The sequence below is a fragment of the Tripterygium wilfordii genome, chromosome 3, assembly GCF_013401445.1.
Source record: "Tripterygium wilfordii isolate XIE 37 chromosome 3, ASM1340144v1, whole genome shotgun sequence".
Classification (NCBI taxonomy): domain Eukaryota; kingdom Viridiplantae; phylum Streptophyta; class Magnoliopsida; order Celastrales; family Celastraceae; genus Tripterygium; species Tripterygium wilfordii.
Window position 1 is genome coordinate 10352396 of NC_052234.1, and position 23388 is coordinate 10375783.

General features: G+C 36.1%; 1 protein-coding gene across 4 annotated transcripts; it reads right to left on the bottom strand.

Moving 5' to 3' along the window:
- Positions 1–58: 58 nt before the first annotated feature.
- LOC119995232 (helicase protein MOM1-like) lies at positions 59–13522 on the bottom strand. 4 transcript variants are annotated; one of them, XM_038841671.1, is made up of 19 exons: positions 13399–13522; positions 12974–13100; positions 12285–12366; positions 10932–11024; positions 10361–10503; positions 9622–9809; positions 9368–9495; positions 8991–9275; positions 7914–8063; positions 7001–7255; positions 5976–6116; positions 5593–5904; positions 5263–5412; positions 3540–4581; positions 2976–3406; positions 2330–2465; positions 2145–2215; positions 1825–2026; positions 59–1089 (listed from the first exon to the last, which is right to left on the bottom strand). In XM_038841671.1, the coding sequence occupies exons 1-19, from the start codon at positions 13472–13474 to the stop codon at positions 779–781; spliced, it is 4323 nt and encodes a 1440-aa protein (XP_038697599.1). In that variant the 5' UTR covers positions 13475–13522; the 3' UTR covers positions 59–778. The 4 variants fall into 4 exon arrangements, 3 of the variants coding, with proteins under 3 accessions (XP_038697599.1, XP_038697598.1, XP_038697600.1); XM_038841670.1 differs by having other exon boundaries at positions 9368–9498; XR_005467641.1 differs by lacking the exon at positions 59–1089 and having other exon boundaries at positions 1956–2026; positions 2330–2524; positions 9368–9498.
- Between the last annotated feature and the right edge of the window lie 9866 nt (positions 13523–23388).

The window sequence follows — 23388 nt, forward strand, 5'->3', positions numbered from 1 at the left end:
CCCAGTTTACTAGCTTGGGCCTGTGGGCGTTTATATCAAAGCTCGGCAAAGAGGTAATGGTGAAAATATGGTAAGCCTTAAAACAATGCCTTTTGAAACAAATTACCTCTCTTGGATAAAAAACTTGATGGATTAGAGCAAAGGCCAATAGTGATCCAAAGCCAATTGGCCTTATCCAATTTATTAAAGTAAAGCTATTCTCCAGCATGTGTATGGTTGAGGTGAATGGCTGGCCATGCAACATCTCAGAATCCGATGGGACAAACACCTGTAGTTCATAAAACCATGCTTTGTGTATATATATATATCTGTTGAGTGTTGAGGTTTGAGGTTCCCTATACTACGCCTACAGTATGATTAATCTTGGACAAAATTGGGAAGTTAGAAGGCATTCCTACTTCACTGCAGTGCCGCCCTTCAAAATGCCACCGACGTCGCTTGCTGGAGTATTGCATCTCAAAACCTACTTATCCTACTGTCCACTATCATCAAAGCAAACAACCCCAACATCAGAGAAACGAAACGAGGGGAAAAAAAAACACCCTGCAGGGTGCCTGTAAACTTGATTAGCTGAGATGCCCAGCCGAAAAATTGACCAAATCTTGCTGTGGTAGAAGGTGGCTCGCCATATTTTCGTCAGGAACATTGTTCATGCCATTTTGTAATCCAAAAGCTGAAGGATATGGGTGACTGGTATGGTGGCAACTGGCAACACTTTCTGGCTGCTGGATATTATGTGGTACCAAGGCTTCTCCTGGTGGCCTCCGCTGTGTCAGCATTACTGATGTTTTGGGAAGTTCTGTGGTGATTGCAGGTTTCGCTCCCCATTGCCAAGAACCGGCAGATGGTTCATTGCCACGAATGAAGGTGGTCTGCTGTATGATTGGAGATGCGGGGCAGGGGCTCGTAATGCTACATGTCGCACACGATTTTGAAAAGTTCCCTGGAAGTTCACGGGACTAAAATTTGGTCTGCCAGAAGTTGAGAATAGTTCCGATGCATGGTTGACCCTTTGCACGGGTGGAGCCGTTGATGAACTTGCTGGACGATGTTGAAGCCCACTCTGAGCATGAAGTTCAATCAGTGATTCTGTAAACATTGTTGTTGCAAGGAAAGGTCCTGTCAGCATATAGATTTAAGTTGAAACTTGAAAGCAAAAGACAGAATCAAAATTTTATATGTGCGTGAAAGTAACCATTGCACTGATGCATCCGGTTCTGGATACTTGATGATTCTAAGTACTGAATCTGCTTCGTATGCATGTCTATATTGAAGCTCTCCGAGCCTAATGTTGATGTTGCAAGCAGTTCTCTAATTCCCTTGAACACGGAAAAGAAAGGATGTCTTACGAGAATTGGGACTATTTTTTACATTTACCCAGCAAAGGGTAAATGTCAGGTTAACGGGCAAACTCCCATGCAGCAGGCAAGCGGTAATAGCTTTACCTCTTTACAGGTTAAAGCTTGGGGGCATGAAATTCAGGATCATTAATCCGGTGCCACTACCATCCTTTTTCTATGCACACCATAGGCTATGATTTTGTTTGGGACAAAAATAATACTGTTAGACTTGTAATCCATATCAAAACACAATCACAATTTTTTTTAAAAAAAAATTAAAAATTATAAGGCGCTGTAATGAATTTACAGTAGGCTCCTTCTAGACTCCACTCGGCATTGGTTTCCCAGAGGGTAAAAACCACCGCGTACTAAAAGTCAGAGAAGGCTAAACTAAACAAGTGGCGGGTACTTCCCATACAAGCAAAATAAATCAGCAAGCATAACAATTTGAACACTTCTGAAAGTTGAGAATCTTATGTTGTACCTGGTGAACCACCTGTATCGTTATCATCGTGCTTTTTTTTGAGAGCTTCAGCCAGCAACTTTTGTAGATACACTTTGTGATGATTCATCTCTAGATATTTTTTGTTGCGCGTTACTTCTTCTTCAGCATCCCGAAAGAGCAAATTGTACTTCTTTTCTACCTCTTTTCTCTCTTTATCACGCTCCAACTTGAGCTGCAAAATCTACTTGACATGGAAAAAGAATTATGATTAAACAGAAATGTGCAAAAGCTGGTATCCATATAGAGGAATAAGCATAATACCGATAAATAAGTTCAAAACAATAACATCTTGAACTAACCCTATCTTCGTGTATCTTTAGAGCTTGCACTTGATCCTTTCGTATTCTTTCCATTTCCATTAGAAGTGGATCTGTACAACAAGCAGGTATGGTAATCTTGGCATGGATATGATGATAACCAAACATAGTTCTGCCTGTCAGGCTGACCATGTACTTCGTTAGCACCCATATGGGACAATTTGTACCTGCAGATGGCTGTTGTGAATGTATCATCAAAGGGCTAAAATGATGCAGATGATTCTCCAAGGATGGTTCTCTTGGACTTTGAGCTTCTGAACTGGACCCATGCCTCCCACCGTTCTGCTCATTTTGACTCCCCAGCTGCCAAGGCATGCAAGGTAAGGGTCTTCAGTTGAGGAAGGAATAATAGTGATAGGCAACTGGAAGGATTCAACAGGCGGCAAACTGAACTTTAGATACAAAAATGATTTGACTATTATCCAGAATTTGGTGGCAAACATCGTTGGTTTCCATGTATAATGCTTCAGTTTTCACAGTGTTTTCCCTCCCAGTTAATTCCGAATGTACAAGTAATTTTATTGATGCAGAAAACCAGCAACCAATGCACAACAAATTCGTGTTCCCCTACTGATAATAAGGGTCGAAGGGATTCCCTTTTTCTATTTGAAAAGAGACTTGGACAGTGTCAATAATTTCTACTCAAAAAGATAAAAAGGGGTTACACACCATGGCCATCACTGCCAAATTAAATCATGCCTCTTCCTTATGCATCACCCCACCAAAAAAAACCCCAGGCTATGGAAAAGCATTAAGATATCCAGAAATGACAAATCAGACCAAAAAATTACTACTCAGTGAAACTTCATGTACCTGATTTACTGAGAGCGAATGTCCCAGGCTAGTGCTGGTGTTTGGCTGTAACAAAAGTAAACTAGTCCCTGTTGACTCACAAATAGGGGAATTCTCCACAGGGTCGTTTTTACTTTCTTCATGGGATAGCCGATCATGAGCTGAAGCCTCCACAGGGTCATCAATTATGACTACTTCATCCAAAGGGTTTAGATGGCCTTCAGAAGGTACAGACTGGTTGATCTGGATATTTTTGACAGCACTTTGATCTAGAGGACCTTCAAGGTGCTGCTCACTTGAAGCAGCTCTGGCATCTTTGGCAGTACTTCCTTCCTTTCCACCAATCTCTTCATCAAACACTATTTGAATAGTTATAGTCTCAGATTCAACCATGTTAACTTCGGGTACTCTTGCACAATGAACCACATGAGGTATGGGTAAAGAATCATTTTCTAGATCAAAGTTAAGATTTCGATCAGCAAAAAATTATAAATTTCAGTTGTATTTAAATTGCACATGCCTCAAAAACAAAAGATGAAAAAAAAAAATCAGGGACGCAAATTTGGAAGTTACAAGCCAATTTACCTCTCTTGTTTACGACTTCCTGTTTCTTGCTACTATACCACCCTGGTTTTAAATGTCTAGGATAAAATGCTTTGTTGATGACCCTCCTTTTACAGACAGAAACTTGGTTCATATTTTTCAATTTGCCGTCCTTGTTTGCGGCAGTCCGTTTCTTTCTTTTATACAACCCTGAGATAAGATGTATGGGATAAACTGTGTTGCTCACAACCTTCCTGCTTTTTTCTGTCGAATAATCATATTCCGGTGTAGATTCATTCACATTTTTTCGGATTCTTGGACTTGACTCTGACAGAAATATCCAATGCGGACACCGTCCTAATAGAAGATTTGTCCAAAAAGAAGTGGGTGGTCCATCTCCCTGCGCTTCCTTTTCACCAAGTAATGTCATATTCCCCCCATAAACTCCTCCACTTTGCTGTACTTTCGTAATGATTGAATTGTTACTAGCATCACTGTTCTCACTACTGCACGACAAATGCACTGACAACTCTTGCATTACATCATCCAAAAACAACTGGTCAGAAAATATGTTTGAACTTGATGATGATGTATGGCAGCGATGAAAGTCATCAAGCTTACTGAATAAATAAGAAGCACCCCAACGTAGCAACGTATGACAAGTATTTCGATTCATAGCCTTCAAACCACTATCAAGCATCAAACCTTGCTTTGCAAGAATCAGAACTTTTTCTTCAATAGTACAGCAGGAATACAAACGGAATACGTTTAACTGCTTAAACTGCGAACCAATGGTAATCTTATTCAGGGCTCTTAGATCATTCAGTGGATCCCAGTCACTGCAGAATAGAATAATAGTGTCCACTGAAGAAAGTTCAATGTTAGGACGACAAGCTCGACTTTCTATCAATAAGATGAATTTTCCACTCTCCTTATCATTAAATGTGTCTACGGCCTCTTTCTTCTTTATACATTTCTTTGAATGTACTGCATGCTCAATTCGAACACAACAATCGCCAAATCTTTGGTGAACAAAGTCTTCCAAAATATCTCCAACAGAAAATGGTCTCGAGTCTTCAATTAACTGTCATATATCATAAATTTTAATTAAATTAGGAAAGTATATTTGCAATAAGTTCTTGAGCCTATAAAGACTTATAAGAATCTCAACTATTTCTTATTTTTTATATGAACCTGTCAATATAGCATGTTCTAATAAGGAAAAAACAATTGCTATTAAAAATTAAAAATTAAAATGTCGATCAAATTTTTTGAACATTCAAACAAGAACCTCTTCTAACATTAGCAAGGTTGACTGAATCAGCAAAAGACCAAAATTGTGAAACTTTCAACATGGTTAGCCAAGACATGAACCATACACAAGGAGTTCTTGGCCTAGTGGTAGCTAACTCCTTACATTTGCATATGAAACATTCACAGAATTTCAAATAAAAAATTTACAAGGTACAAAAATAAAATTCTATTTTGAACCTAATTGTCTAAACTCGATAAAACAAATTGTCTAAATGGGAATATCATTTGCAAGTAACCTTCAGGGAAAACTAATCGCACAGGCACAGGCCTATCATCATTAATGATCATAATTGCTAATGTTTCAAGCCCCTAGTATGACAATAGAAACATCCATCACCATGGGATGCCAATCAATTAATTAAATATTAGATATTCAGCAAAAAAAGTCTTAACTTTTAAAGCACTGAAAGCTTCATTGAGAATATAATATCCAAATACTCACATAGATTACCTGAAAAAGGATTACAACTCTAAGACCCCGACTTTTGATCTCCAAAAGGATTTTATCAAGAAGCTGCAATTTTCCACTTGCCTGTATGTCCGTTTCCAAGTTTCTTTTGCTTGGCAAAGACTGATCCAGAAGATTAGGGTGGTCACAGCACTGCAAAATAACACTAATATGAGTGTGAACCATGATGCAAAGTTGATTTTACAAATTCGCCACAGTGATTGTTGGTCCTGATGAGTACATTAGAAAACATTCATAACGAGGTCAAACATACAATTTTTGGAAAAAGAGACTTTGGCTAACTTTAAGTCACAATATCTGGTTAAGACCAACCTTCCTGGAAGAAGTAACAAGTTCCCGAAGAGCATCAGCAGAATTATTCTTTAAGCATGAAGAAAGTAACATTGAGTTTGAAAGAAGCTTAGCACAATACTGCTCGAGTTGCAAGTTAGAAAGCCGGACAGGGACCCAATATTCTACGAACCTTGTGTGGCCTGACTGGCACTCATATGCAACATAAGGTGCCAATCGTTCCTTCAATTTATCAATCTTAATATTCAATGAAATCTCTTCAACATTGCAATCTTGCCCCTCACGTTCATGATCAAGAAAGAGAAGCATTTTGAGGTAGTCAGCAGAGCGATACTGTAAGTTCAAGCAGAAACTGATCAGTTTGAGAACATATAGCCCAGCTATGAAATTGGATAATAGATTACCTTTATTTGATCACTATCAAGAAGAATTTTCTTATCAGCAGCCAACATCTTAAATTTGTTCAGCTGTCTCAAGATTTTAGAGTGTTGGCACTGCTCAATAATTACTGCTTCCCAACTGATGTATTCTAAATCTTCCAAATCCTACATAAATACAACAGATTCAAAAGTCTAAATGACACATGAGTCATGAGTCCTATCTCCTTCAGAAACTGAAAGAAGGCTGATATTCCATCTAATGCAAAGCGGCTATTGAAGTGGATGTACTTCATAAAACTAGAGTTCATTAGGCGTGATGAAGATGACGTTGTATGTATCACTATGAACTATTGTATAAATTATCAAGCGGCTAAGAAAAAAACATTGCCCAGAAAATAAATTTAGCAAAATTGAAAAAGGTCCTGATGGACATGTGACAACAAAAGGAAGATAAAATAACTAAATAAGAAGTGAAGATATTCAATTTAAGGTTCAAAGGAAATCCAACTGAATAGAAAAGAAAATCATCTTAGATGATTTGGATGTGTGTAGTATAGAGAAGAAATGCGCTAGCAGGAAAATTAACAAAAAAAAAAAATCAAATGTGAGATTTTAGGAAAGGAAGATTGAAACTAAAAAGGCAATAGATAAATAGGAAAGGATATTGATGCAAGAGGATTGGTGGAAAGTGTGATCATAGATAGGATGGATAGCAAAAAAAGATACACATAGCAATCGAACTAGTTTTTATCAAACAATCAAATAGCAAGCCCCAAAAATCTTGGAGTAATGACTGTTATCATTCTTCATTCTTATCATCATCACTGCTTTTGCTTGATAGATATGCTTTCCAGCTAATGATGTTATTATAGGACTTGGGTACTAAATAGAATTCGTGGACAGTGTGGCACTAGACCTGAACAAAAGAATGGTCGATTACTACTTTTCAGAATAAATTTACCAACAAAAAAAAAAGGACGTTTTGTCAAAGCTGAGTCCGTCATCAAATAGGGATAAGAGCTAATTCTATCACTAAGGGAAAGAGGTACCTCAACAACAACATCCCAGGATGATAAAAGCACTTGAAACATTATCCGACCACCTTCATTTTGAAACTCCAATTGCCTGATACTTTTCCTGACAGCTCTGTTTCCCGAATAAACTACAATGTTTGCAGATGGTACCACACGTAAGAATTCAGCTTCCCACACAGAAAGAGCACTGGAAGTCGAGATGATGAGAAAAGGCTTTTGCACAACTAAATGCAGAGAAGAAATGAACAATATCAGCTTCAAAGCCCGTTCCTGCAAAATAAATGGTAACAATTGTGGTCCTGTTTTGGAAGTACTAATGGAAACAGCACAATTCAGCGCTTAAAGGACATCAGGCAAGATAACATAATGCAGAAAACAATAAAGTTTAGTAGAGAATATTGTGGACTTAAGCATACATGACAGTAAATACGCTAGATAATGACAACCCAATGAAGAGACACTGAAGCCACGTTAGAGGGTAAAAAGTAAACAATTCTCGTGCACAAGACTCCCACAGTGGGTAGGGTCAAGGACATCTAGGTTGCACCCCTGCAACTCTACCATTAGGCCACATGCTCGTCTATAAGAGGAAAGGAAAAAATAACGTAGTAACCTATCCGTACTTTTCCCAAAAGCATTTTGTGCATTTTACATAATCAATCCAATTTCCACATGCCATGGCATTATGGTCTTTTAACTCCAACCAGAATGCCAGATTCATGAGACACAACAATGTCCTATGATATTTCTAGTTTAGCTGTTATGAACAATATAAGAACAAATGCAGCCCCACCAATCATAATTACTAACACTTTCTCCTAACAAATCAACATATGATTTCTGCAATACAAAGGAAGGACGAAAAGCTGTCCAAGAGATTATGATAACCAAGAAGAGCAAAAATGAGAATGGACAAAGAAGTGCCTACCTTGTTTGATTGATCATCAAAAATGATGGCATTGCAACCTTTGTGCCAGTGCTCATAAAGCTTCTTTACATAACTAAGATATTGCTTATATATTTCAGGTGAACAACCAAATGACAATTCTGAAAATTCAGAAAAGTTACCTTTCCGCTCCTGCATTACCAAAAACAATTTACTATACAACAGAATAGATAATTATACCATCATATAAGATCACTTGAAATCAAGCTATCTTGTTGCAGATAGAGAATGATGAACAACACCAACAAGCATTAGAAGGTTCCACATCATGCATGAATTTTGTACAAGCAAAAGGCATACAACTAATGATCTGGGATTTGCAATCAATAAATACAAATACTATTATGCCAAGAAAGTGGAAAACAGAAAAGGCGAATAAAAATGAACCGCCATTTATTAGAAAATGGAATATTATTCCTTTGTGTTGCATTTTTTTTCTATATTTCTCCACTAAATTGGACCAACTAAAAGACTTTTTCCCGAACCTTAGTCTGATGTTTCCCGGATTTCCAAGACCAATCAGTCTCAATTAGCCACAAGTGCAGATAAACCAATAAATACGAGCTTATCATTCTTTTTTTACTATTTATTTTAGCAACATAAACTACAAGTGGATGGCTCTTTCAGCCATCATCAGTAGAATTACTGACTAATCATTATCAAACCCTTTATGGCTACATGAATTTATATAAGAAATTTGTGAGAATCCACCACATGAGCATCCACTTCACATGTGGATTCACATAGTTTGAGACAATTTACAAGCTTCGGATTATCTATCTACAAAGTATAACAAAGCATCATATAAAATGCATTAGAAATTTAAACCTTCAATCACATATATCATCTAAGGATTAGGATGTTCCACAGCGATAAATATGACATAGATATAGATCAACAAAAGAACCTCATCACATGAGGGTAAGATTATTTATATTTGCTCAATCGAAATGCAGCAGTAGATGAACCTTATGCACTGGGTTTGACTTTTTCTTCAATTGTAAAATACCCTAATGAATAACTAGAGTTAACAAATTTTAGCCACAAAACTGAAATTACCTCATCTACTTCCAAAAGATTTGGCGGTATTTCTGGCTTCTCATGGCGACTTTCATAATCTTTTATGAGCTTAGCAGCTTCAGGCGAAGTCAGAAATGGGGCATTCTCTAATTCCCAAGTAGCAAGGTCATAACCAAGATCAGTCCATTTCACAAGCCATTCATAATGACAATCTGATCTATCACCATCATATTCATGACAATATCCATCAAATTGTTTTTTAGAAAGTATCCTTCTTTTCTGTAGTAAACGTTGCGGGACAGTCCACTCTTTCCACCTAACAGCCTACAAGTTTGGTGAGAAAAAAAATCAATTGTTAACTTTGGAGGATTCACCGGTATTTTTTCATTAATGGCCAACATGAAGAGCTAGGAAACCTGGTTCTTTGGATTGAATTCTGAAAGAAGTTTTGGAGCTTCAAAAAGCAGCTGCGTCTCTGGAATCCAGCGATTGTGAACATGAGCTAGACCTCTGTACTTGACCAAATACTGCTTATCCATCACCACTGCTATAACCATAATGTTGTCCAATTGTTAACAATGACCCCTCCATTAGCAATAAACTAATTACCAGAATGAAAGGAACTTTAAAAAAACATTTTAATGAAATTTTAAATTGTTCTGCAAGATACCTTCATTATCTGTTGCCACCTCTTTGACATCCCAAATGGACTCTACTACTTCAGATACAGAATGCACGCCGAACTGTATCTTTTTTGTAACACACCATGAGCAGTGCCAAAGTCCAAGAGCACTAGTGAAAGGAGGGTCAAGACAAGACAGATGATATCTCTTTCCACACCCAGTTCCATCACAGCACCTGAAATTGTACAGAGAATTGTAAAACAAACTTGGGAGCAAAATAACAGGAAAAACTCCCACGAAAAAAATATTAGCTTCACAAAGCAAGTAAGGATTTGGAAATGAGAAAACCCACTTAAAAAATCCCATAAATACAATAGAATGTAGTAAAATATCCTCAACTGAAAAAATCAAGAGTCTGATTTGAGCTGGCTGCTACATGCAGGTCCATAAATACAAGTAGTTTAAGTATATACTCTAAGGTTCAATGATAAATGTCATACATAAACAATCTTGATGCAGGTAGAATAATAGTTTCTGTACTTGCAGACATCTACTTACAACCTCGGGTTAAAAATTATACTGCAGGTATTTTCCTTTTCCAAAACAAGGTCTACGTAAAGAAGAAACAAAAGGGAGGCCACCTTATATTGAACATATTAAAGAAATTCTCAGCATTGACATTATCGGAGAGAATGGATCAACAAGAGGCTAAAAGACATCACTGTGGAATGAATCTACTTAAAGATAAATTCTATATAGGAGAAATAATTAAATCTGATAACTCACCAAAGCTCTCCACCAAGCATGCAAATGGAACATACATTATGTTCACCATCAGTTCCAGCTTCTGAATTGTATTCCTCACTGCAAGCTTCATTGGCATGTTCTTCAGTAATTACCATGATGTGTGAAGGAGATTCGCTTCCATTCTATCACAAATTCACAATTCATAAGAGATTAGCAGAACAGTGTTTTCTAAACTAATTATCACATAATGACTGTCAATAAGGGTGGAAAAATCGGCCAATATTCTCCGTGAAAAATCTAATGGGTGCTACTTCTTTTTATCCTTGGCATGCACTTTTTGAAGTTGCATCTTTGGGAGGAAATTGGATCAAACAATTTGCATCAGTTCAATCAAGTAGAATTTGTTTGTAAGGGAAAGAAAACATTTGACATATAAGAAACAACAATTATACAGATTAGATACATTGAACAATTCTTGTTAATTAGCAAATAATAGTGCTTCCACTAAAGCTTACAAAGGATAACCAAGAAGAATTGGAATGATGTATCAGAAGAGCACAAGCATATGTATCTTCATGCTTCTAGCACTACTTTTGAATAAAAAACTTACATGCTCACGTTCAAGAATCGGACTACTTAAGCTGCCAACTTCAGTCACACCATTCAAGCACCCTCTTGCTGCAGATACTTTATCAGAGACGACCTACAAATATAATATATGACACCACGTGTCAATGTTCATCCTTCAACAGCAGTCAAAAACACTTAACCATAAATTATCCTTTGGATGGAAAAAAGATTGTTTTCAACACTTAAACCTGAGCTCTGTGAAATCAATATACAAAAGCGATCTGAAAAGGACAAATTGACAAGACAAGTACAATGTACAAGAGATGAGATATTATTGAGCAAATACTCATAGAAGTTAGAACGTAATCCAAAAAAGTTGTACCTTTTCTTCTTTTATCTTTTTGGGGAGGACAGTGTTTAGAAAGAAGATAATTTTCCCAAAATGCTACAACAGAAATGTCCCAGTGCTAACCATACTTGAAAATGCCATCAACTTCTACAGAACATCAAAGCATAGGAAGTTTGACAGTAGAGGAGCTACTTTCGTCAAGTTCTTGGTAAGGATGCATCGCAGGAGAGTGAAAGACGTGGACCAAGAAAGAACTACAGTAATGTGAATTTATCTTTGACTATTTACATACATATAAAGAATAAAAGTTAAAAGTACAAAAAGATATGAACTATACAAGATCCATGTTTTCAATGGCTTGAAAGCAATCTTTATGATAAAATATGAATTATCTGGGTAGACAGTGAAAAGAAGCTACCTCAAAAACAGAAGTAGGAGGATTTGGCAAAATCATTGGCTCGATTAGGAAAGAATATTAGCAGCTGTAAGATAGAAATCTTATCGTGGACGTTAAAATTTTAATACAGCATCGATTTCCTTAAACTAGTCAAGGGAAAAATAATTAACCAAAACTGCAATTTGCATTTCAAAAAAGGAAAAAGTCAAAAGATCTGTGCAAGTGGGGATAACTATCATATAGCTTGATCTGAGGCAAAAGAGAATAGACCATCTGATTCACTAAAGAAGCCACAAGGAGATCAAAAATATTATAATAGCCTAATATTATTAATGGAGCTCATGTTTTGTGCAAAATGCACACAATGATCCAGAAGGCAATGGTTCACAGATATTTTTCGACATGCGCAGGAAGGGTGGAGAGAAAATCCAATAAACACAACGTATATGTCAGATATAAGGGAACCCCTCTTGTAATTCTTTTCAGAAGGACAGCGAAAGTAAAAGAGCCTCCAGATGATCATGTTGACATGCCAAAGCCAACATTTGGTGTGTGCAGATTATGATTAATCTATAAATAAAGGAAACAGGGGGAAAAAATTAAGGAAAACTAAAACAAATATTTTTCACTGATTTTGCAGGACATACATTAGGAAGATGAGCATCAGGTAAATCATGGCCAAGTTCGTTGCTGCCAAAGAAACCATGTCGTTTTGAATCAGAATCTGCCCTGCAAAAAGGTATGAGAAAGTTCATAGAGACTATCCAAGAGATGGTCTTTGATTCTGAGTCCTAAGAGCATGCAAAGTTATCATACAACTAGAACTACGAAGAGCACAATAAAAATCCGTCACATAACCATTTCTTCTGCGATAGAGTTAGCTAGCATCATCCATTGTGATAGAATAAACCCTTTGCATGTCGAAATAGTAGTCAATTAGTCATTTAAAACTGGAATAGGATAAGAAAATATTAAACTCATGAGTCCTTAATTCATAACTCAAGTTCCCCAATTTCTGGCACTTGTTCGAACTTCAAAAACATCAGGACTTCATACATTGCTTTGAAATGGATATTTGTTTACTAATTGACCTAGTGTCAATGAACCATGTAAATACATGCATACTTGGATGGCCCCTCTCACCACTCACCCAGTAATACGCAGGGTGTAAAACTATATATACAGTGAATCGAATTTAGGGTTCCAACTGGAATGCTAAACCAACTCAACAACTGGAGAGTGCTTTGAGATGAAGGCCATTCTTTTTTTAATGTATTGATGAAGGCAAATATATAAGTGAAGTTAGAAAAAAAAGTTAAAGAAGTTTTACGGGTACCTTTGTCTTTTAGAACAAGACAAGGAATTCCCAGTAACCCCTGGCAGAACTTCCTCAGAAGTAGTAGTTCTCGTAATGCTCCCGTTCCCTTGAAAATGGTGCCCCCTCTTCTTAAGCATAGTATCCCCTGTCAAGTATTAAAAAAGAGAAGACTAATTCCCAGAGATGTTTCCTAGGTTACAGTATTTAAAATATGTGCGCTCCTTCATGCTGGATGCATGGTTGTGCTCGTTCTTAGGCACATAACAGTCTTACTGTCTCAGATTACTCCAAGTTCTCTACATGTATCTCCACCACCCTCTCTCCGTCACTCACATGCCACTGTTTAGTCCTTAATTGAATAATTAAATAAAAGTTGGAATGAAGAGTGATCTAAAAACCTATCTACCAAGAAAGCATCATGAGGGAGGCAGCAATAGTGTTACCTGACTCCTTTGATTTCTTTGTTTGTGATGCAAGAAACTTTCTGTAACTACGGGCATCAAGACTATTCTTGCCCATTCGTTTGCCCGAAGCTCTCCGATGGAATGAAATCGTGGCAACAGTGCCCGAAGCAGTTGAAACTGTACCACAAATGTCATGAGTGAGATGTCAGTATCATCAGCTTCCAAATTGCTAACAGACCCATTATCATCTCCTAACATTGCTACTGCAAGTGTTGTTACGTGACTAACAGAGTAAATTCAACATGTATGATACAAGCAAAAAAGAATATCCAATCAAGTTCCCACCGCACAACAAGGTGAAAAGGTTCTTTAAGTCAACATCAAGAAAGTGAAAGCAAGCAATGAAAAGATTCTAAAAGCAGGATCCAAAAAAATCAAGAAAATCATCCCGCGCAACTGAAAGTTGTAGTTTGACATGGTACTTGGTTGTGAAATTCGTGTTGAGACTTTTCTCATTGTCCCAAAATATGAATACATAAAATGAAAATAAAAGCAGATAGGGGCATGAATTGGCTGTCCCTGTATCAAAAGCCACAGATTAAGTACCAACATCACAGGGAAGCCAATGACCAACAGTCGAAGAGAAGCCCAAATCCCATTTTGTATAGAAGCTTGGAATAAGGACGTACAAACCTCCAGCCTAATCAAACGAAAATCCATTTGGTACGCAGATGCGATTTTTGCAACAAGGTATTGTAGGCCTTCCTAGTTCCTACCCTCCCTTCCCCTCCCCTCATAGATCTAGTCGGTCTCAACCTCTCAAACCAAAAGAAGTCACGGGTTCCTTTTATGTGAATGCAACCTCTACTGACGTTCATATCCATAACCTCTCTTTGATTGGGACTCGCTCTTCCAAAGTATACTGAAATAAAATCGTGAGAGAAGGGAATGCCCACAGAGATACCACCAGACCTAACAATACTTGGATGCAAAAATATGCATCCACAACTCCAATTAATTTTTTATGGGAGATTCAATTAGCTAGTCGAAATTGTTGGGAAAAAACTTGAACGACGATGAGCCAATGAATATGACAACTCAAACCAACATGACCAAATATGAGTAAAAGAAAACACAATGATGCATGCCAAACAAAAGTATCACTGTTTTATAAGGAAACAAGAAAGGAAGAAAACTACATCAGAAGAAGATGACCAAATACTGCAATACATTGTGTAGACATACATGAATACACAAAATCACTATAATGCCAAATTGCAGAACCAATAACGACGATTCCTTCTTCTTCAAGTCCCCCGTTAATGGTGTGGGAAGAAAACAAGAGAGTGAAGAGTGACTCAGTGCAGGTATAAATGGAATCCGTACCGAACAGCACATGTCGATTCAAGGTATATTGGCGCACAGGACGCGTGTTATTTGTCCTACTGTTTTGGGTAACAGCAGAAACAGAGGATTAAAGCCTTCCACGACGCCATCCTGAAAACGCGTCACATAAATCCAAATCCGTACTCCCCTAAAAACCAATCGTTGTTGTTGGCTCAGCTAGCAAATTAACGGAAAGAAACAGAGGCATCTCCATTAACAGATTCGGATTAACGGTTTTGCGAGTAACGTTTTGAATTTTGAACGGTGATTAGTCACCTCTTAATGTAGCGATTAAGGATTACTTGCTCGCGAAGTTGTGTCACTACGACTGTACGACCCGTGAAGGGCCTGATTGTCTGCGTCGCATGTCCATTTCACCAAAGTCAAAATTCGTCAATCCCAATTCAAGAGGGATGACAGCGCCCCCACTGTACTTTCTGCGTGGGACTTAAAATTTGTTAAAAATTCATATTTATATTTTGATTGATTTTACGAATTTAAACAATATATTTTTTTGTTCAAAACAAAAAATCAAATTCATCATAAAAAATATATCATAATCCTCGACTATTGAATATAAGTCAAAAATATTACATACGTTTTTTACGTTGAATTTGTATTTTATTTCAAACAAAAAAATATATGATTAGATTCGTAAAATGATCAAAATACAAATGTAATATTTAAAAATTATAAGAAAATTTTTTGAGCCCTCGTATTGAACATGAAAAATACGCGCGTGAGACTTTTAAATATTTGGGTTAATTTGAAATAAGTTCATCAAAATAAATTTTTATTCCAATCGATTTATTAATATTTGTTTTAGTTTAGAATATATATTCTATTAAAGATAAATAATTTTAAATTATTTTATTGATCAAAATACTCTCGACCCTTCTTAAATATTTTTAATAAGATTCCCTTTGATCTTTTAAGAGTACTTTTAACTTTGCTTATTGACAAAACAATATTTTTTATTTGTTAAGCACATATTTTCCAATAGTTGCCATTGATTTTCCGATTAAAAGTGATAGGGATCCTAGTAAAAAGCATCACGGTCATCCCAGTAATGGATGTGTCACTCTCTAATTCAACTATTAGGTTTTGTGTACCCCTACACTTACATCAATCAAGGGACATGATCCACTATTGTGATGACTGAGATGCTTTTTATTGGGATCCCTAATATTTTTGTTTTCAGATCAACTAACATGCTCTTTCTTTTATGTGAGTGAAGAATCAATACCTAACCCTGCCATATTTATTGATTGAAACAATAATTTTAAAATTTTAGGTTGTGGGAGGTGAATTTAATTTTGCATGTTGGGGGACTTTTGGGGTTTCTACAAGTGATATCTCATAATGGGATGCCTGCCAATTCTACTTTTTAAAAAGGAAGGAAAGAAAAGAAGCAAAGTAAAACAAATAAAGTTTTTAAGACATCTATTTTACCCTCAATCCATATCATAGGGTATGTTGGTTAGATTGAATTATATGTGAACCAAATCCTAACGTGTCAACAGCCTTCTCCAATTATATACTTTATTAAGACTGCGGTGACGGGCTCACCTAAAAATAATAGTTACTGCTCAAACCAAATATCTCGCAATGAATAACTACTCTTATGCGCTCAAATAAAATTACTCTAACAGTCGCCTATATTCATCATTTTTCCATTTCAAAAAAGCATTGCGTCCTGTAAATTTCAATTCTCAAACTACATATTAGACGTAAGTGAATGCTCAAACAATATGTCAAGGCCTCAATCGAAGTCAATAATGGTGATTCTTTTTAAAAGTGGGAAGTAGAAGAAGAAGAGAAGAAGGGTATAAAAATTAAATTGTTTTGGTAGTTGCAGTCATGCGGACATGAAAAAGTACGTAAAACCAAAAGTGATGGGGCTTTCACTAAAGTAGTCCGAGGATGAGTTGTTTCACACTTCCACTGTTGTTATTACATGAGATCTCTTTCATCTTCAACTGCTGTTGTTGCGATACTCTGAGTATCTTGTCTGTCAGGTCCATTAATTTGAGACCTGAAAATTACAATTTACAAATGTGAAAAAGTTGTCAGCTCCACGCAGTTCCAGTCCCAATTCCATCGCAGCTTCTTACTTGTAAGTAGAGGAGACGAGGACCACACTATCTTTTTAATCAAGTGATGGTGAAAGGAAGATTTGAAGCTAGCCAGCCTTGACTGTGTTCAACAAATAACTTAATAATAATTAATTGTTGGCTTTTTTACCCTGTTGTTGTGTGTTGTGGCTGTTGGGTCAATCCCTCTGGCTCTGCTGTGGTTACCAAATAAAGAAAATAATTAAACATATTGACCAACCAAATAATGAAATACATATGTGATGTGAAGGTGTTGGACCCATTAAATAGAAATGACAAAACAAAAACAGCAAATAAAATAGATATACTTGAGAACTGCGAGTGAGTAACTCAGTTGACATTCATGTATGTGATTGTGTGGTATTTCATAGAGATTTCGAGTTTGAATCACCTTCATCCCCTATAATAAAAAAAAAGATATAATCGGAAATGTTGTTTATATGATAAACGGTATTCTTTTATAAGCTACGGATGATACAAAAGATACGTTGTTTGCCAGCATGCGTTGATATTTGATAGACACAAACAAGTATAATGTACTGTACTGATATAATCAAGTATCATAATGAGTCCATGGAGTATTTGTAGCAATTGGCTTGAGTGGATTGGGTCACAAACCTATATATAGTGTCAAGTTTAGCGGTGTTGGTTATTGAGCGATGATGAAGCTAATTTTTTTTGTCTCATATCGCCCCAAAAAAAAGTGAAGTATAAAATATAGTAGGCCAAACTTTTAAATTAGTAATAAATGTTTTTTTTTTGCTCAAACTAGTATGGGTTGATACTGAATCTAAGAAGACAAACCCTTCTGGGCGGTATGAACTAACCTAAAATGGACAACATATTGGAGGGATGGACACTATCTTTTTTAATCAAGTGATGATGAAAGGAAGATTTGAAGCTAGCCAGCCTTGACTGTGTTCAACAAATAACTTAATAATAATTGTTGGCTTTTTTACCCTGTTGTTGTGTGTGGTGGCTGTTGGGTCAATCCCTCTGGCTCTGCTGTGGTTACCAAATAAAGAAAATAATTAAACATATTGACCAACCAAATACTGAAATACATATGTGATGTGAAGGTGTTGGACCCATTAAATAGAAATGACGAAACAAAAACGGCAAATAAAATAGATATAATCGAGAACCGTGAGTAACTCAGTTGACATTCATATATGTGATTGTGTGGTATTTCATAGAGATTTCGAGTTCGAACCACCTTCATCCCCTATAATAAAAAAAAAGATATAATCAGAAATGTTGTTTATACGATGAAGGATATTCTTTTATAAGCGACGGATGATACATAAGATATGTTGTTTGCCAGCATGTATTGATATTTGATAGAGACAAACAAGTACAATGTACTCTACTCAGTGGCGGAGATAGGCGGATAGAGTGGGGTCAAGTGACCCCACTCAATTTTAAAAAAAAAATAAATTAATATATGTAATATTTTATTTGTTATTTGTCTAATTGTAGTATGTTTGTTTTTGTGATTATGATTATTTGAGTTATTTTAACTAATATCATTTTGTCCTCTTAATAGGTTATTTTGGTATATAATTGTTTATCATTATAGAAAGTGTGACCCCGGTGACAATCCATCCCAACTCCGCCACTGACTCTACTGATATAATCAAGTATCTTAATGAGTCCGTGGAGTATTTGTAGCAATTGGCTCGAGTGGGTTGGGTCACAAACCTATATATGCAGTGTCAAGTTTAGCGGTATTTGTTACTGAGTGATGATGAGGCTAATTTTTTTTGTCTCACATCGTCTCAAAAAAAAGTGAAATACAAAATATAATAGATCAAAATTTCAAATTAGTAACAAATATTTTTTTTGGTTCAAACTAGTATGGGTTGGTACTGGATTTGAGAAGACAAATCCGTCTGGGCCGGTATGAATTGACCCAAAATGGACAAAGTATTACTAATCTGGATGGATGAACTTTTTTTTTTTTTTGGATGGATGAACTGATGTAGTATTAATATTGAAGATAATATCGGGATAAAATTTATCTCTTCAACCTAGTAATTATAAAGCTTTTTTATTATTATTCCATATATTCCTGATACTAGTCATTGTTCATGTGGTGGTTTTGGTTTTCAACGAGCTTCAGTGTTGACTTTGACTACCACTCCAGAATTCTCGCAAATCAGATACGCAGACAGAGCAAAGCCATCTTCCATCTCTTCGCCATAGCAAGTCAAAGTGATGTTAGTGGCAGGAACAGCCCAGTGCCTCTCAATCTTGGCCTTCAAATCCACAACCAAGCCACTGATCTCCTTCACCTTCAGAGTGTCATTCTTGGAGCCAGACTTGAGCTTGATACTGAACTTGGGATCTCCAGCAAGTGGTGCCATGGCAAGACTCACTGTGGCATCTCTATTCAGATTGTAGAATTCTAACAGTTTGAGCGTCGTCCAGGACTTGGTCATTGAAGTTGAGAATCTACCTGCTAGCTTTGACACCCAAAATCACTTCAATCAGATCCTTCAGATGAAGAATTCGCGCATCCTTGGGCACACCCACCTTTGCACTCATCTGTCCTCCTTGAATGTTCAAGCCAATCATGGGTACGTCCTCCATGATCAAGCGAAAAAGGGGTTGAACAGTTAAGAGGAAGGTAATTCAATAGTTCTCAATTGTGTCCAAAATTAACTCACTGTGGACGAATACTTATATATGTACAAGATTCATGCGGATTAGAATGAACCAAAGTAGTTGATTACATGCATGTTTCGTCTTCTCTGATTAAATTCATGCTTGTGAAGGTGGAAGAAAGATGTTCATGTTTACCAAGGAATGGTTTCTGTTTGAATCGACTTCAAGTGTGAGTCTGGGCTAAGAAAATGGCCCCATATGAGTTCCGGGCTGGGATTGTCATTTAACTTAAATCACCCGGCCCAATATGTTGGGATCATTTTCTTTTCAAGACCGGCCACAATATTTAACGATCATTTCTGACGCACAAAAGAAGAAGCCCAAATACAAACAATCTAATTAAGGCTTGCTTGAAAAGCCCATGAGTGACTCCATCATTTTGCCGTTGTCATATTAACTTTGCAGGCCTCGCCTGGAGAAAGCCCAAAGTGAATTTGACTTTGATTATTCAACTTATGTAATAAATAATTTAAAAAACCATGATCGGTACTGATCGTACATGAATATTATAAAATAAGATGACTCGGTTGGCACTCGGCTGGATTAGACTAATCTCAACGATATTTCCAAAAAACAAAAATTTTGATTATTCAAAACACACTTATTTTATTCCCATTATTAAGATAAAACCTAATACAAAACATAAGAACAGAATCGATATGACTAGTTACCCAAGAAAAGACAATTATTACATATTATGGTGCGTTTGGTACAAGGGTAATGGAGTGTAATAGTTATAAGGGTAATTAAATTTTAAGTTTACTTGTGTTTGTTATGTCAGTATAACTTTTACTCCTGTAATAAATTTTAGTAATTGAGCTTATTTTTTACACATAAAGTTTACTAGTGGAGGGACCTGTGTAATAAAAAGTAATGAGAAGTTTTACTCCAACCTATTACCCCTTTAAATAAAAAATTCTAAAAGTCCATAAGTTATATATACACACATATATATATATGAAAATTCTCAAATGAGGGATCCCTCACTTTATTTAAAATGAGGGATCCATCTAACACCATTCATTATGTGTAAGTGTGACCCCCACATGTGATGGGACCCGCGTGGGACCCGTGAGTGAATGGTGTTAGATGGATCCCGCACTTTAAATAAAGTGCGGGATCCCTCACCTGAGAAGCTCTCTCTCTATATATATATATATATATATATATATGTATATATACACACACATATACACAGACACATATACACACACATATATATATACACACGCACAAACATATGCACTATCTGTGTATATATATACATACATATATATATATATATACATATATATATATATACACATATACATACACACACATATATATATACATATTCACTATCTGTGTGTGTGTATATATATATATATATATATATACACATATTCACTCTCTGTGTGTACATATTCACTATCTGTGTATGCACTGTCTGTGTATATACACACACACATATATATATATATACACACACATATATACATACACACACACATATATATATACACACACACATATAAATATATACATATGCACTGTATATATATATATATATATATATATATATAATACACATACATATATACATATACACAGACAGTGCATGCATTGTCTGTGTATATGTGTGTATTATATACATACATACATATTTTATATAAATATAAATATAAATATATACATATTATATATATAAAAATAAATAATGTCGGGCTTGGGTCGGGCTCGGGCTGAGCCAAAATTGGCCTGAGGTGTCTGGCTTCAGGTTGGGCTGACCCAAAAAATGGAACCCATGCCCGCCCAAGGGGTCGGGCAGGGCCGAGCTCAGACCTAGGCCCGCGGGTCAAATGATGACCCCTACTCTTGTGTCACGTCTTTGTCACGGATTTGAATGTTATCAGATTATTTTGTTGAAATTGTTAACAATTGTTATTATATATATATATATATATATATGGGACTTTTGGAGGCCGGTACACTAGATTATACTTAATTGTAAAAAAGTGCAATCACTAAAACATCTTTTTAAAAAAGTACACTGGGATTCTCTCTCCACGAATTGTGATACAATAGTGATACTTTTAAATAGAAGATCCAATTTGATGTTCAATTTATATCTTTTGCTCATAAAATGATGATATAAATGTTAGAATGTAAATTTGATTGCATTACATGTCTTTCTAGTTTAATTATGTCATTTTAGTGGATTTTTGGTGTTGGTGATACTATAGTGATACATCTCTGCAGCTGTAAATGTTTTTCCAAAACGAGCAAGAGATGTACAAACTAAGAAAAGAAAACCAAGAAAGGAAAAGTAATTAGGAAGAAGAAGTATGCATATTGGTTCAATTGTATCATTTTAATGAATTTTTTGTGTTCGTGATACTATAGTGATACATCTCTGCACTTGTAAATGTTTTTCCAAAACGAACAAGAGAGGTAACCAAGAAAAGAAAATCAAGAAAGGAAAAGTAATTAGGAAGATGAAGTATGCATACTGGTTTAATTGTATCATTTTAGTGGTTTTTTGGTGCTGATGATACTATAGTGATACTATATTGATACTATAGTGATACATCTCTGCAAAAAACGAATCAGAGTCCAGATCTACAAAAAAATGAAGCACAACTCATATTGAACAACGAAGCATAGTCCAGATCTGTCAAAAACGAAGCAGAGCAACTCGACGCAGTCCAGATTGAGCAACGACGAAGAAGGCGATGAAGAGAGGAGAAACTCGGCCAAAAACGGAGAAGAATGCAACGAAGAACAAATTCAAATTGAGAACCAGAAGAAGAAGAAGAAGAAGGAGGAGGAGAGAAAGAATGAGATAACTTTTAGTAGAGAAGAATGAGAGAAAGACATGACACACTAGAGTTAGATAGTTGGAGGGAGAAGAAGAAGAAGAAGAAGAAGAAGAAGAAGGGTATTGTAGGAATAAATTAAAAAATATCTTAAGTCAGTTGACCACATTACCCTTAAATTGTACTTTTTTACAATTTTAAAAATGTTCATGACCTTTTTACAATTAAGTTGTCTAAAGTGCTCTTACTCCCAATTGTCCCTATATATATATATATGTCTGGCTGTGTGTGTATATATATGCATATGTATCTATATTTTTAAAATTTTGGTACATGATGGTCGTAACAATAAAAAACATAATCTTACTTTTTTCTACTTTGGTTCATTACAATAATAACAAACAAGGGTAATGGTATTACACCAATAATGTATAATCGTAACAAATAAGAGTAATGAATACTTGGGTAAATTTTACCCTTTTTTACCAAACAAGGGTAACACTTATTCTCCATAATTATTATTACCCTTGTAACATTTACATGGGTAACAAATTATACCCCCAAATTCTTACCCTCATACCAAACGCACCCTTAATATTATGATATCCATAAAACTATATAGATATAAACCATCACTAGCTCACACACTCACATTTAATTACTCTCAGCACATCCCCACATCATCGATCAGTTTGATTTCTCCCTGAGTACAACCACAGAATTCTTACAAAGGAAGTATTCATACAAACCATGTGCATCATCCATCTCCACATGATCATGAACCAAAATCATTTTCTCACTTGGTATGCTCCAAAACCCTTCAATTTCTTTTTTCAAGCTGCCAACAGTATCTCCTTCGCTCACCATCACATTAGCCTCCTTCGACGGGGATGCCACTCGAAGATAGAACTTCTGAACAAGGATAGGTGCATCAAGACGAAGTGTCACCAATTCCCCCTCGAAACAATATGATTGAATGGTGTGAGAATTCATCAACTTGGTGTTAACTAGGCATTGATTATTGCCTTCATCTTCCATATAGAGAGTCTGCCTGCTAATAGGTA